At 38.8% G+C, this 16,609-nt stretch overlaps 1 protein-coding gene across 7 annotated transcripts in view; it reads left to right on the top strand.

Annotated features, from left to right (window-relative positions):
• Positions 1 to 16,609, top strand: part of MYO6 (myosin VI) — a 115,059-nt gene that overhangs the window by 60,723 nt on the left and 37,727 nt on the right. For all 7 annotated transcript variants that reach the window (XM_052781676.1, XM_052781682.1, XM_052781681.1 and 4 more), the window contains exons 11-15: positions 1,884 to 2,064; positions 4,709 to 4,853; positions 12,715 to 12,872; positions 13,861 to 13,952; positions 14,439 to 14,511. In XM_052781676.1, the coding sequence (XP_052637636.1) occupies positions 1,884 to 2,064; positions 4,709 to 4,853; positions 12,715 to 12,872; positions 13,861 to 13,952; positions 14,439 to 14,511 (649 nt within the window). The remainder of the gene's footprint in view (positions 1 to 1,883; positions 2,065 to 4,708; positions 4,854 to 12,714; positions 12,873 to 13,860; positions 13,953 to 14,438; positions 14,512 to 16,609) is intronic.

Below are 16,609 nucleotides of genomic sequence, written 5' to 3'. Positions count from 1 at the left end.
TAATTTCTTATTTGTATAGCTGGAAGATATTTCAAATCTTAATCAAATCCGTACTTGTGATTCAGTAGCAGGACAAGCTGCATATACATGTGGAAAAATACAAAGATAACTTCACTCAAGAGCTTCTCTCCCCCAATGACCATGCCATCTCTTTTAGATTTGAGAACTTTGGCTTAAGCTTGTACAGAGCTTGTGGCTAGCTGTGAGAGATGGTATAGATACTTCCTCTGCTCAAGTCAACATTGTAAAGTCTACTCCTGGATTTCTAGTGTTTGTATGTTGTAATACTGAGCACATAATGCCAATTTCTTTTGCTTGAATGTATCTATAATCAGGGATGGTGGAGAGTGAGATACAGAAATGCTGATTTGATATTACTGTGAGGCAGAAAGCTGGTAGATACTTAATTCTCGTCAAGCATATAGACGAAGAGATGGTTGGGAGATTTTGCCTCTGTTTACCTAATTTGCCTTAAATGAAGATTTGTAGTGAAGTTGGTCATTTATGTAGGCATAAAGTATCAACATTCACTTATTCTTGCTACTGGAAGATGAACGTGTGCAATCTTCTGTTATTGATGGGATTTACAGGTGGGTGTTCTGTCATAAAACGTGTCCTCTAAAGGACTTAGTTTGAAATAAGTGTTTGTCTAAATTAAAACATACTGAGAGAATAATTCTGAAAATATGTATTAGACATTAAGTAGTGGAACATATGATGCCATAATACCTGTAGGTCACAGCCATGTCAATTTGAAGGCTTAATAAAGGATCAAATTTCAATGATATTTAAACCTAGTCTAGCCACTTAAACAGGAAATATACTGCATTGTTCAGGTTTTTAAATCAGAGATTTTATATTTGCTCTGTCGTTCTATGAAGAATATTAAGAGTATTTTAATAAAAGTAGCTGGAATAGTCAATTAATACTTAAATTATTTTTCTGTTTTCCTTATCAGGAAGATGAGGTGATCATTTTACATAATTAAGATGTAGTTTAATTTTATTGATGTGTCTAAATGTTGTGTGAAGTGAATTTTTCAGATGCATGTGGTGGTTTTTTTTGATAAAAATCATGTTAGCTTATTTGATATTGACAAGCCTTTTATTTAAAGTTAATTATTCTTTTTAGTTGAAAACATTTTAAAGTAACTGTAAAAACATAGCTCAGTCTGTGCATGTTCAGTTAGTCTCTTGATTGCATGCAGATGTGTTACTATCTACTATTTAAACCCATTAATAGTTAAAATGGCTTTTGATGTATTTAAATTAGGAGAATCAGCAAAATGTTCTATTGGCTTTTTAAAACGTAGCTGGTTTTCTTCTAACCCATAGAACACTGCAAATGACTTTTGTGTTTCTTAATCACCAGCAAACATTAACAAGTGTATTTCTCTAAATAAGTCTGTTTAGGATAGGGATAACTCTTCCAGTTCTGATTTGTCCTATACTCCTTTCCCATGGCCTGTCAGACTTTCTGTCATCCTATTACGAGAACCTCAATCGTCTTTCAACTGCTAGGGGCTAGAAGCACTCCTCTGTTATAAATGTTTTGATAACTCTCTTCGCCAAAGTCTTCCTTTCCACTGCTCACTATCCCGTATTCCCCTGTCCTTAGCTGTCACGTTCTCCAACTTCTGCTTTCTGAAGATAGTTTGAAGTTTGCTTTGAAGTTGAATTTTGAAGATCATGCTTCAAAGTATCAACAAATTAAAATTAATCAGGGTTCTTGCAAAGCCTGTATTGTATGAAGAGCTCTAATCTCTACTTAGTTTGGCATGCTTCTTTTATGCTTTTTGTTATGGTTTATTCTTGACTGGAAATAATGGCTTACATTTGCTTAAACGACTTACTGAATTTTTGGTTTATCTTGTTGTTTTATAGTATCTCAAAGCAGGTTCCTTGAAGGATCCGCTCTTAGATGATCATGGAGATTTCAACAGAATGTGCACAGCAATGAAAAAGATTGGTCTGGATGATGCAGAAAAACTTGATCTTTTTAGAGTAGTGGCTGGTGTCCTTCACCTTGGAAATATTGATTTTGAGGAAGCTGGGAGCACTTCAGGTTAGATGAAACTTAAATTGTTCTCTGTAAAAATGCTGAAAATGTCTCTTGATTACAGATGATTCCTTTCCATGTGAATTATTGCTTTAGAAAGCTGCCTTGTGTTCAAGGGTAATTCAGTTTTAGTTCACCCCATTTTGAAGTCAGGTTTACCTGTTTGTTTTAAAGTTGTACTTCTTTACATGCTCTGAAAGCAAATGGGCTGTCACTGAAATTGTTCAAGAGATTGTTCAGTGCAAAGTTTGATATAAGAAAAGAGACATTTTGTGTCTCAAAACAGTACTTGTATTTAATAATAATTTTTAAAAGTCAAACTTCTTGCTAATATCATGAAAACATCTTGAAATTAGCAACTCCATGGGTAGGGAAAGGCATTATGTCCTTTGGCTTCCAAAAATACCATCATGTTAGTATTTTGAAAGGTGAGGAAAAAAAGTTACAGCAAAAAACTTAAGTAAATGTAAACTTCCTAATTTTAAGATGTCACTCACAAGATGAGTTGGTACAATAGTAGCAGAATGTGCAGGAAGGTTGAGGATAGGGAATGAGTATTTTGGGAATGGTCGTTCTTACCTCACTACTGAAATCAGCCTCTCAAGTTGACAATTGCTGTCCATATATTCCTGAAAGACTGAAGAAACTCCCAGTCTGGACATACTACAAATACAACTACAGTAGAAAAGATATGTATGTAGATCTTTATCTTGAGTTGCAAGACACACAAGATAAGAATGAAATTGGTTCCTCTTAGTCCTACTTCAGGTATGTATAGCTCCTGCCAAATTTGGTAAAGTTGTTAGGAAGGGCATGCCAAAGAACATTTTTAAAAGGTGTTTGAATGATGAATTAAATGAGTACTAGCCTTACAGGTTCACTAGCTCCCGACCCCAAGCGCAGAATCACCACAGAAGAGATCAGGGGAGGTCTCTAGTACAAAGTGTGCTGGTCAAAGCAGGGCCAAGACTGAATTCAGACCGGGTAGCTTAGGGTTGTCACAGAGGAGGTGGTTTTTTTCTTTTTTTTCTTTTCTTTTTTTTCTTTTCTTCTTTTTTTTTCTTTTCCTCCTTTTTTTTTTTTTTCCTTGGGTCAAATCAGAACCTCCCCAGTGTCAATTCATTATCTTGCCATCTTCATGAAGATGACTGAAATGAACATGATTAACATGAATGAATCTGGGAAGATGTGGGGATAGAAAAGGGTAGTGGTTTCATAGGCCTCAGCAGTAAGCTGGCAGGGAGCTTCCCTGTTTTGGCCTTCTGTGAGTTGGGACTTTGGGGTTGACAAGGTGGGACAGTGAAAAAGGTGCAAATGTGAGTGGAGAGGCAGTTTCAGGAGGCAAACGAACAAGGACAGGGGGAACCACAGATGGTGAGGAAAGTGAGCGTTTAGAGAAGGGAAGGAGGACACCAGAAAACTTTTTTTTCTCTGAATGTTGAAATTCAAACCCATTTTTTTTCTGGAATAAGTTACTGAACTTCTGAAGTGTTCATTGCAAATACAGGCTTTATTCTGCTCTCACCTTACATGTGTACACACAGGTGTGCATTTGAACTGCTCCAGGCAGTCTGTCTCTTACCAGAGACCCTCTGAAGTTCTGTTGGTGTTTCAAAAACCTGGGAAACGCCAAACAAAAGCTGTTTACTACAGGCCAGATGGTGTTTCAGAGCTTCCAAAATCAAGTCACAAAAGCCTTAATCTTTTAAGGACTACCCCCCTTTTTTTTTTTGCTTAGTGTCATTGTAGAGTAAGGAATTCAAGCAATGTTTGACTAGTTAGTTACGCCCTTTGGTCTCATCGCTTACCTGTAGGAAAAAAACTTAATGAGAACAACAGGAAATAAATGTTGTAATCCTGGCATATGTAATTAAGTGTTAGTTGTTGCTAAAGTGTTTGAGCGCTTCAGTGAGAGATTTACGAAGCTGCAGTGGCTGATGAGCTCTGGCGCGAAGGGTGTGGGGCAGAGCGGAAGGAGCACACCTCTTGGCTGTTTACCCAGGAAAATGTACATACCAGTATCTGAAAATGTAAGTGCTAGGAGTCTGCCGTGCCAGGCGCTGCTGTTGCATAGCAAGGAAGTCTGGAGGATTACAGGAACATCTAAATCCAAAAGTTTAAATCCCTGCAGTTAGTTTCTAGGTATTAGCATCAGGATAGTTCTTTCACTTACAAGCAGGTTAGCTTTCGAACAGCCCATGTTTAGAGCAATGTCCTAGAAACACAGAATTTCATCTGTAGTTTTTGGGTGGTGCTTTTTTGTTTGTTGTTGTTGGGTTTGGGAGGAGGGGGGTGGTTTGGGTTTTTTTGTTGTTGGTGGTGTTTTTTTGGGGGGTGGGTGGGGGGGTGTTCTTGTTTACGAGAGCTGACTCTTTGCATGTGATATGTGAAGCAATTTCCAGGGGCAAACTTTAACTCCTTCAAAGTTGATGTCACCTCTAGCCGTCACGGCAAGACCGTCACCACCGGTTCAGTGTTTTTCCTAGAACGTCGGCTAACGATGCCGGCCGGGCAGCTGCTGCAGCAGCGACGTTAGGAGGCACGCTTTTAAGACGAGAGAGAGCGCGTCCGTGCCCGCCCGCAGCCCGGCAGAGCCTGGCTGCGGCCGGACGCCGGGCTGACCTCTCCCACCCGCGGCGGTTGCTCGCAGGGGGCTGCACGCTGAGGCCGCGGAGCCAGCCGGCGCTGGAGTGCTGCGCGGCGCTGCTGGGCCTGGACCAGGAGGACCTGCGCGGCAGCCTCACCACCCGCGTCATGCTCACCACGGCAGGGGGCGCCAAAGGAACGGTCATCAAGTGAGTCCCGCGCGCGGCGGCACCGGGGGGACCGGGCGGGCGACGGGGGACGACACGACACGACACGGGCGGGACACGCATGGTGTCGTCCCGCCGCTGAAGCGGACCTGCCCCCGCGGCGGTCGCGGAGGGGCCTGCGCTGAAGCGCGGCCGGGGGCTGAGCCCCTCCGGCCCGGCGCTGCGAGCTGCGCTCTGAGGTAACCCTCGCCCGGGCTCCGCCCCCCGCCCAAGGCCCTTGGGATCCGCCTGCTGGGACGGGCTTTGTCCGATTTCTGACCCGCGGGGAAAAGTGGGAAAAATAGCCTCAAACTCCCCCTTGGCCATTGGCAAGCATGAACTGAGCTGCAGTTCGCCTGAGGGCAGCTACTTAAAACGCTCACTTAAGGGTTTACAAAATACGAGTACGAAAACACGGGGCTACAAAAATGGGAGAGCGGAAGACTTGCATGCTTCCGTTGTTAATCCCTTCAAAACAGAAACAGTGTGCTACGCTTTTCCATCATGCAAGTGTTAATTTTGAGATGACAGTTTTTTAACAGGGTTTTGATTTCTTTTCTTTTTTTCTTTTTTTTTTTTTTTTTTTTAAACCAGTTGATCCAAATGCACATTTTTAGATGCTTGGGCTTGCTTGTTTTGTTGTTGTTAGGTCATTGGAGGTTTGGTTTTTTTATTTGGAAGAGTGGCAGTTGTACAATGTCTGACTAAAATGGCCTTTTCTTCAGGAAAAGAACAGCTTTGAATAAGTTACTGTCACGTTTTCTAAAACCTCTCACATGTCAGTGAGTACGCTGTGTGGCCAGGGAAAGTATAGTAGTCAGCCTGTTAAATCCATAACCCACACAGAAAATTAGATACGCTAATAGATTTAACAGATACATCGTATCAAGGAATGTTAATGCTGTGCTTAAAATATTTCAGGAGATATATACTTGGATGCATCTTTCTTGTCATGGGGGCTGCACAGTGCTCCCACGACTGCTGCCCCGTGATGCTAGGTCCGGGATGCTCTAATCAGAGGGTAGTACATCCACCCTTCTCGGTGTCTGGGTGATCAGTGTCCCTGTGTTTGCCACATCTAATTCTTCTGAAATCAAATTTCAGCTTTAAAAACACCACTGCGAATGGTAATCCAGAAATGCGCTGCTTCTTGCTGTTGCTTGTAAACAAATATTTAATCTTGACTGCGAAGTTAATACTGTTTCATAGAAACATAAAAAATAGTGGAACAGGATAAATTTAAGAGAAAGTTCTTTTTTTTTTTTTTTTTTTCCCCTGTAGCTGTTAAGAATACATCACTGTTGAAGTAAACAGTGATCTTAAAAAAAGTGATTATCCCTTTCACTTTGACAAGAAGCTATTATCAAGGTAACTTCCTAGGCATAGAAGCAGGATAGTGATTTCCTTCTGTACACATATGGAGAAGGAATAATTGTAAAGAACATGTTTAAACATGGTAGTGATGATAACGTTTCAATACCGTGAAAGTTATGACTCTTGTGAAACCGAGTTTTATGAAGATGATTTCACTACAGTTGCCTTTTGTTTATGAAAAACCTCCAGCTTCCACCACAAATTTTCTCTTGTTGAGATTGATGCTAGCCTGTAAGCTGTCAGGGTTGCTAGCTAAGCTGCATGCAACTGAATTGTGTGTTTTAACATTTGGTTTTCTACGTTGTGTATTTGCTGGAGTTAAAGAAACCATCGCATCAAAAACTGAACTTGGGCTGAACAGTTTTGAGCACATTAAAAGTAATGCTCAATGTTTAGCTGAATGCATCAATCTTTCAATTAGGAAACTAATCAACATTCACTTCACTCATTGGAAGACTGCGTGCGTGCTTCTTACTGACTTACGGAAACAATGAAATTGTTTTAGTGAATCAGAAATACAACTTTATGCACATGACACCAGAAGTTTAATATGTGAAAGCCATAATTAATTATCTGTATTAATGTGGTTTATATAAGTTCCTTGCATATTGTGTCTTTTGAAATTTATTATTTATGTCTTATAGTATGAAGTATTTGTTAACATATCATAAACTTGTGGACTGAAACAAAGTAACAGCTCATTGATTTAACCTTGGTATGTCACTGTGGCCAGTAAAGGTGGCAGGTGTTAGTTAACACATGCTTAGGTTATGTCAGACTTATGAGGTGAAAAGTTGATCTTTGAGCACTTGAGAGCATTGGCTTTTTTAGTCCTTGAGGGATGTAATGGATTTGAGTAATGAAGGTTTCCAGTGGTCAAGAGCTCATTCTGTGCAAGAGAAGTAATCTTGATCTCTACTTAATTCTAACTAATAATGATAAATTAAAGGAGAATAGCTGTAGTGCAGATACTCTTCAGCACCTGCTTCCTGATCTCCAGGGTGAAACTGATCTTCCTGGCCAAAATTTGAGCATAATAAACCATCAGTGACAGCCTGTGCTGTTTGAACATCGTGGGTTTTTAGGGGAATGCAGACGCTCTTCTGAATAAACTCATATTGAGGAGTCTTAAGTTTAGCATGGGTATGGGCTGTTGTTCCAGTAATACATTATTACTGAATAGCTGACCTTTGAGGTGTATTTCTAGATAGAGCAACCAAGTAGACTTCTTGGTGGTCTGCTTATTTCTGTACTTTGAAAGAAGGGATGGTCAAGAGTTAGAAGTTCATAGTGACTACCATGGAAAAAGTTATAATACAGTGACAAATGGTAAGTAATGATTGGGGAGGGGTTATTCTGCCTTCAGTTAAAAGCTCAAGATTTAGGTCTCTTCATAATATATTCAACAGTGCATTTCTGGGAAGTGGTTATAAATTCAGTTATTAGAAATTGGGGACTCTTAGTCACTATCATCTTGGTGCCTTGTCAGCTGATACGGAAAGCTAGAAATAATTTTTCTCTTTGTAACAACCTTTACGTGTAGGAAGACGTGGGTCTTGCAGGACAAAGTGCCTCCGTTGGCCGATATTTTCCAAGTTTTACTATCTGCTCTTTTCCAGACCATGTCTAAATTGACAGAAAAATCTTTAATATATTCATCCAGGACAATCTTTATCGGTACTACGGATAACATTAGGGTAGAAAGCTATGTATTATACAGTACAGATGGTACTTATATTAACGCATGGCGGTATGAGAATTGCAGGTTTTGAAAGTTAGTAATGTTTTTTACTTAATTCAGCCCATGATCCACTACAAATGCTGATCTTTGTCTCCTGACTCACTGTTTACCTGGTTATTCTCCATCTTGCATTTGTGTTTTTGAATTCTCCTAAGTATACTACCGCACACTTTCCTTTACTGAAATCTGTCTTGTGGATTTTTAGATCGTCTCTTCAGTTTGTGAAAATAATTTTGTATGCTAATCTTGTTACCAAGATTTTCTGCTTTCTTAGTTCAGTATTATCAGACCATTATTTTGAAAATACCCTTACTTTTGCATTCCTTTTAACTGAAAGTGTTAACTAGAAGCAGAAGGGGTTTGAACAAATTGCATCCATGTCAGATTCAGATGGCACCCCACTGGAAATGCTCTCGGTGAACTATTGACTCAGCCTCTGAGAACAGATTAGTTTTGGCTGTTGTACACATAACATATAGATAAAGCGTGTCTGTATAGTTTCTGTTTGAGAATGTTTGGTGGGACACACCAAGCACTAAAGCAAAGGGGTATCATAATATACTGCTTTCCTTTCATCACATCTCAAGTGACCCTGTCCAGGAAGGCTTCTTAAATACAATTTTTGTTACAGCTTCAAATTCACTTTGGATTAAAACTGTAAAGATTTTCTGCTCAGCGTATTTATCCTGATAAGCCTGGGGTGTTGTTAGCAGTGTACCATTTCAAAAGTCTGCAAACACAAGGAGCTATGGTTTTGCGCCAGCAGATTTTCCCCAGTGTTTTATTTTGTGGATGGCAAAAATGAATTCTGAGGACTCCTTCCACCATCTCAAAGGATTAATGCATTAAGCCTCTTTCTCTAGCCTTTTCTAAACTTATGCAGTTAAAAGCAAACATATGCTAATAAATACACTATATCTTTTTCTCATGTGGCTTAACTGCATGTACAAGTGGTTTGGACTGGTTTAGATATTTGTTAAATAGCCAGCAGGTTTTTCTATGGTAGTGTAGTTTAGAAACTATTTGATTGCGATCAATATTAGAGTTTTGACATGTACATTGTTTTATTTTGTTACAGCAACCCAAAGAGCTACTCATTTCTCTCTGTCTTTCTTAGGGACCTTTTGTGTGCAAGTAGATCATGTGAGTCCTAATAGGTCACAGTGAATAAATAGCTGAGCTGAAATCACTGTGCTAGGAGTATAACAAAGGCTTTGTTCTGCTGGGCACAATGGAGCCAACAAGGAACAGTAGGAGGGTGACGCTAAATGCTATCTCTGTGAATTTTATTAAATACTAATGTGCAGTGGACTGCCAGGGAGACTTGACAGCTGCACTACCTTTATCTGTCCTTGTTAGTCTCCCCAAAAGAGCATAATAATCATCTCATTGGCTGATGTTTTTGCCATCCATGTAAAGTGTGTTTACAGAGAGAGATAATGTCTTAATATTCAAAATTCGGTACACCTCTTAGACCGTAAATGCACTGTACTACTCTTATCCAGTTTCTCCCTTTCCAAGAAGACTTTCAAAGAGGACTCCATCATCACAAACTAAATTTTTTTACAGTGTGAAAAATTTAACTTGCATCATTCCAGGTCCTCCAGCTTCTTTTGGAGTATGTTTTCTACCAAAATGCACTTTTTTTTGTGGTGGTGGTGGTGGTGGTACTGAAGCCTCTGTTGGAAAAACATTGTGGTTTGGTTTTTTTTTTTTTAATATTTTTCTACAGTTTTTGGAACTTCTCTCAAATTACAAATGTGCTGCTTATATTCTTCAATTATGTAGGCCTTTCAGTAGTTAGGGTTATTTCATCCGGGCCATTTTATCTGTGAAGCAGTAACAGTATTGGATGACAGCAGCTGATGGGTATCACTTCACCTGCTCTCTCTCCCTTAATTGTTGTCAACCATGGGCAAATGATACATATTTTAATTGCAGTGTATTTGTTCTGGAAAATGTTTGGGGACTGCATGGAACTGTCCGCAGGATAAATCCAGCCCCTGAGAACACTTTCCCCCAGACCTCAGACTTTCTGGATCACTGAAAACCTTGCTGAAGAAATTAGTATGAAGACCAAACAAGGGGTTTTGTTGTAGCCTTACCAAATAGCTTAGAAATTGGAAAAATGTTTTCCCTGTTCCTTACAAGTAGCTGTATCTTTTCCTGTTCAGACAAGAAACAGGAGGAGGAAACAGATTCCTTTGTCAGTGTGCAGACCAGAGGAAAGGAGGAGCTGAGTGAAAGCAAGTTCCTGAGAAGGAAGTTACTCATTCTGAATGTCAGTTCTGTAATAGGGCTCTTCTGTATCTACTGGCTCAGTGCAATTTCAGCATTATTTTGTGGTTCTGTACTTCCAGCTGTGCAAAATGCATTGCAGGGTTACATTTTCTTTCCATGGGTTTCTGCTGCATACTATGAAATTTAAAATAACAGTAGGGTTTTGTGCAGTTTCTCGATTTCTACTTAATAATGGCAGAATTTGTTATTTTTGAAGAACAGGGCAGTTTTATAAATACAAGCTGTAGACGTATGACTGTTTGTCATGTTGTTTAAAAAAATAAATTGAAAGCGTAAATGATTTTAGTGTATTGTATTATGTAAGAGGCCTGCAGCTGACATGTGGGAATTAGTATTCTGATCTCTTAAACGTATCAGAATGGAATGTAAAGGTACCTTCCTTCTATTTATAAGATAAGATTTCTGTCAGTACTCGTTACCTTAAGATAAGTCAGGAGATACTTAGTGGAAGACAAGATTGTATGTTAAAGCTAATTACTATCTCATGTAATGTAGCTGCAGGTGTCCTTAGTGAACAGAGTCTCTGGTTCCCTGACTCACCAGTCACAATAGAAAGTGATCTCCCATCAGTCTCATGTTTCTGCATCAGAAGTATCATCCTTGAAAAAATACAGAAATAATAAATTTGAGTTAGTGTAGTGCTTGTGAATCCTGGGAAGTGAAGGAAATGATGCAGTATGGGTAAGCTGCATAGCATCAAGTTCTTTTCTGACCTGCCACTTCTTTGTACTCCTGTGTACAGAAAACTACCTGGAGGGGGCGGTAGGGCAGTTCTGCAGTGGTGACAGCTTGAACCTTGTACGTAGGGCTTACTTAAACAGTTCAGATAAGAGGTATTTTTTAAATGTAGATTTGCTGCATGCTTGAGAAGTTCCATAATTGGTTATCCACCACCTTAGCTGGACAGTCTGTCCTATGATTATTACAAATTGTTATTGTAGTCCTGGTGGTCCAAGGATATGAGAGGCAAGGTATATGGGGAGAAGTGATTTGTTTTATTAAGCCAACTGATTGAGATATTTAGAAAAAGCCTAAGAGCTTTTGGCATACAGCCATCATCCTTATTCTTCATGACAAAGAGGATTGGTGTAATAAAAACCTTGACATTATTTCTCCCTGTTCCTCCCTGCAAATTTTATCAGTTTGGTTAGCAAAGGCTCTCTCCCTAAAAATCTCTTCTTTTGGTTTACTTCAACATTGGATATATCTGTATGTCATGATACAGTGTTGTGCAAAGCCTTTGTGTACCTATAGTTGTTCTAAATTGTAGGCCGTCGTTCCATGCATGAAATTTTGATACTGTCTGGTCAAGGGGTTTATCAGTATTACGATTTAATTTTTTTCCCTTTATATTTTTTTTATTGACATGTAAAAATCCTTTGGAGTTTTAATCTTTGACAGTCTGATTCTGTTCTGGTCTGATTCTGTTCAGATTGGTGGGACTTCTGCTTTTGAATTCGTTGGCAACATCATTAGGATCATAAAGCCAAAAGTTCATTTTTCACACTGCTCTCATGTTGTTTCTTAAACACTTCCTTAAGGCTTTATTCTTACATGAATTGTCTTATTCTGGAGACTTCTACAGGTACTTCTTCAGCTGTGTACATTGTAACTCTTTTTTAGGTTTGGTACTCTTACCTGTTAATCTGAAACTTATTTTTTAAAAAAAAAAAAGTCTTGTAGAATGTATTTATCCAGGAGATGATGTGGTTAAATGTGCTTGGAGATCACACGCCTGGAAGTGTTCAAGGCCAGGTTGGATGGGGCTTGGAGCAACCTGATCTAGTGGAAGGTGTCCCTGCCCATGGCAGCGGGGTTGGAACTAGATGATCTTTAAGGTCCCTTCCAACCCAAACCATTCTATGATTCTATGTTGTCTTAAAAGGCTCCTTCTTCCAGTGTTTAAAAAGAATCCTTATTTTGGGGTTGCATCTAACTTTTACCATGAGAACACACTCCCTTATCTATGTTTTTTTACTTTTGTCACCAATTAACTTACAGTCTTGTAGCCTTAGTTATAGCCCTTATGAAAGTATAGGGACAAAGGTGTCAGAGCAAACCTGAACTATAGGTTTTGTTGTAATGAGGCAGCTCATAAATACATAGTTGAAATATTTTTTGTAGATGGGAATGTATGTATTTTAAATCTCTCTCTCTCTGGTAATTACCAATATAGTTTCTAATTATCTAATAAACGAGTATGAAAACATCTGCATCTTAACTTCTGCTGAGCATAGTGAAACATTATTCTTTCTTTTTACAGGTAGGATAGTTAGTCTAACTTGGCAAGTTTGTTTCCAGCCTGGGCCTAGAGCTCAGGGGATTTTTGTGTCCTAGTTTACAATAATTAGAAAGGCTCTTTTTAAGTTTAGGGTCTAATCATTTAGTCTAATCAGTATTTCACACTCAGCAGTTCTGAAAAGTAAGATCTGTATTTTTGGATTTTAGGGTACCCTTGAAAGTGGAACAAGCAAACAATGCTCGTGATGCCTTGGCTAAAACGGTGTATAGTCATCTGTTTGACCATGTAGTGAACAGGGTAAACCAGTGTTTTCCATTTGAGACTTCTTCTTTCTTCATTGGAGTTCTAGATATAGCTGGTTTTGGTAAGTACACTTAAAAAAAAAAAAAAAAATTTCTAGTTGTCTATTATTGCCACCAAAGATTCAATGATAAATTCTGTAATGGAGAGGGGGAGGGTTTGGGTTTTTTTGATTGGGGTGGGTGGGATGGGTTACAAGGGCCTAAGAAGATATCAAGAGAGCCGATAAAGCCTCGTTTTCCCAAGATACAAGAATATAGAGGAGGTCTAGAGCTTCTCCTGATGACCTAATAACGCTAACAAGTGTTAGTGTGCAACTAAGCATCTTTGTAATGGTTTCAGATACCTGTAGTGTCTACATAGACACAGCTTTTGAAGAACTAAAAATTTGGAATGAAATCTTACTTTGGCCACCCAGTAAAATTAGGAAAGATATTGCATGTGTGTGCTGTTTTCCTGTTCAGTCCCGAGAAGATCACTGCATTCTGACAGGCAAATGAAGTCTCTGAATTAAGATACTGTTTCCTGGAGGCTGGATAGTTCTGTTGCAGAGTTGGACTTTGGGCTCCTGGTTGCTCCTGGGAAGTGGTGGGTGTTGATGGTTCCTGTAAAGCTTTTGTCCTCACTGGGATTCAGAATAGGGCATGTTTTCTGTTGCGCTCTAGCCCTGCTAAGGTGGTCCAAGAACAGTGAAAAAGGTAACCTTTGGTTTTCAGGTCTTTAGAGCTGGGATATCATGTGCCAGCCTGATGTGACATGGATGTATGAGGATGTATTGGTACATTTTCACTGTATGGTAGCATCTTGCTTTGGTTTGCTGCCAGATAGAACTGTCTGTTATTTGTCTTAGAAATATGATCTGCCCCAGTATTTTTATATCTGTCTTACGTGAGACTTGAAAAATCTGTAAAAGCTTTTATTTTACTGAGAGAGACAGATATGGATCTGAACACATCTTTAAATATTAGCACTGTGAAGCTTTTCTTAGTTACTATGTAATATAAATTCTTGAACACTGGTTTATCATAGAAGTTTAACTTCTGTTTTTTCAGAATATTTTGAACACAACAGTTTTGAACAGTTCTGTATTAACTACTGTAATGAAAAACTGCAGCAGTTTTTTAATGAAAGGATTCTGAAAGAGGTATGTTATATTTAATGTTATATTTGAGGATTTATTTTTTTAGTAAAGAAACACTTAAAAGTAGCACTGCTTTCCATAAGATTGCACATTATGCTTAGATTAAAAAAAATTCAGTTGACAAACTGTTTTCCTACTGTGTGACACCTGATTGTGCCAGAAAAGAATATGGCTTTTTGAAAACCAACAGTCTTTTCTTTTCTTCATTTTTATCATTCATTAAAATGAGGCATCCAGATACTGGACAATGTCTCATACCGAATGGGAATATCTAATTGCATGGGCATATCATTAAGGAGGTAAAGTTGGAATATATTAAGCTGTGGAAGGAAATTCTAAAATTTGTGTTGATTCAGGCTGTATTTAAAAATGTCTTCAGGTGTATTTAAAAAAACCATTTTTGGTGGGTAAAAAAATACATGGTGAGCGTGTTTTCTCTTTTCAAGTTTTTTTTTTTGTTGTTTTTTGGGTTTGTTTTTTTTTTTTTAGGAACAAGAACTTTACCAAAAAGAAGGCCTAGGGGTTAATGAAGTGCGCTATGTGGATAATCAGGACTGCATAGGTATGTGCTTCTTGAAATGTCAAGCTATTCATTAGTGTCATGGAGAAAAAAGCTTCAAGCAAAAGAGGCAAAATATGCGTAGCACTAGAAATTTGTGCTTTTAATGACTGGTGCAACCTTGTGAATTCTTCCAGCTTTGTATAACATTCTAGTTCTGGTTGGTAATAGAGCCATGTTGTCCTACGGTGCATAATAACTGCAGCTGGGACTTGTGAATTTCGTGTGCATTTTCCTAGAAAACTAATTAGAACACCTAAATAGGGTAAATAAAGTGAAGCAGGGTGTGAGGGTGTCTGGGGAAAAATATTCCATGAATTAAAAAAATCCCATCCCATCCCATTGACCCCATCTTTTTTGAGCCAGTCAGCGAGCAAAGAAACGAAATGAACTATAGGCAACAGGCTGTAGATGTTACTGCTGTTTTTAGGCTTCCACAGACTGATATATACCAGAGGCTTAAGAGGATGTTGTTGGTTTTTTTGTTCGTTTGTTTGGGTTTTTTTGTTTCCTCTGTGTTCAACTTGTGTTCTCTGAATTGGTGTATTGTGAACAAAAGTTCATTTTACTTTTGTATTTACAGTAATTTGCTTATGGTAACTAGTCAGTCCCGGCTGAGCAGAGAATGACAGAATTTAACATCTGTTGCAAAATGTCTGGTTCTTCTGAGATTCTGTAGCTCTGCTGAAGTTTTCACTTTGTCAGATAGGACTGTACAGTCACTAACTCTGACTTAACTAAAGACAACTCTTGTCAAGCAAACCTCTTAGCCATCTTGTGCAAAAGCAACAGGAAGGTATTTGGAGGAGGGAACAAAAAGAATAGCAACAGGAAATAGGTGACTTCTATGAATACAAATCTTATCTCTTCTAGTGGTTTAATAATGTGTTTAATAATGTGTATATGAGCCTGACCCTGTTCCCAAAAAATGTTATAGTTTAGAGACTGTCATGTTTCTATAAAAAGGGTTCCTTCCCCCCCAGTGCATGTTTGGGTTTGGGGTTTTTTTTGTTGTTGGGGGTTTTTTGTTGTTTTGGGGGGTTTTTTTGAAACATATCTCAGATCTAAAGGGGTTCCCTGGTGCCTGTTGGAAGAAAGGGTCTCTGTCTGACTCATGGTTGGGAAAATGGGTCAGGTTGTAGAGATTGTTGCCAAGTTGTTGCCTTTTCCTGCCACACTTTCAGTTGAAATACGATTTTGTTTAAGGTGTTGGACCAGGCTGGTGACAGCAGTGAACACGTAGAAATACTGTCACAAAAGACAAGGATACCATGTTGACATGGGCAATTTTTTAACGCTATGGCAGAATCTTAGAAACAGTCATTAGTATGTTAGAATGTTTTGATGGAATGGTAGTCATCTATGTAGCTAAATTAGCTTATTCAGACTTTATAAGCATAAATTCTTTGCATGGGGGTTTTCTTTGTGCTTTATATATAGTCTCATACTGTTTACAGTCTGTAGTAAGAGTTCATAGGCATTGCTGCAGTACAAGCATTAGTCATTCCCTCCTTTCCACAGAAAAAAAAGTAGGTAGTAAAAATTCCTCTTAAAAGAACAGTTTCGTAGATAATACAAAAAAGTTTTAAAAGCTGCAAAATTCTTGTGTCTAATAGTTTTCAAGAGCGTGAATTTCAATGTCAGCTTCCAAGCGCTTTCATATATGTGTGTGAAAGGTCAAGGCAATACACTTGTAAAAAGTTGTGAAACCACCACTGTATGCTCAAGTCTGGTCTGCCTTTCTTAAAACAAATGCATTTCATTTTCCTTCCTGGATCCTGTTGTGAATGGAAGTATGTGCCTTTTCATGCTTTTAGTTTTGACATGTGGTGAAACATGGATGAAAAGCATGAAAAAAAAAAAAACCCCAAACAAAAACCCAACGATATGAGCAATTATCCCATAAAGACCCATGGTCATACCAAAGAAACATTTAGGCACCTTTTGGGAATTAGATTGAGACCCAGAGTAAAAATCAAACAATTCATGCCTGATCTTCCCCGCCTGCTGCCCTCCCCGCCCCCGTGTTCCTTGTGCTGGAGTTAGAACTTGATATGTATAGGGTATAGATTAAATCAACAATTCAGATATGTAGAATTAT

This window comes from Harpia harpyja, chromosome 3, assembly GCF_026419915.1.
Source record: "Harpia harpyja isolate bHarHar1 chromosome 3, bHarHar1 primary haplotype, whole genome shotgun sequence".
NCBI classification, from domain to species: Eukaryota; Metazoa; Chordata; class Aves; order Accipitriformes; family Accipitridae; genus Harpia; species Harpia harpyja.
The sequence above is the reverse complement of the archived record's forward strand: the minus strand, read 5'-3'. Positions and strand labels throughout refer to the sequence as shown.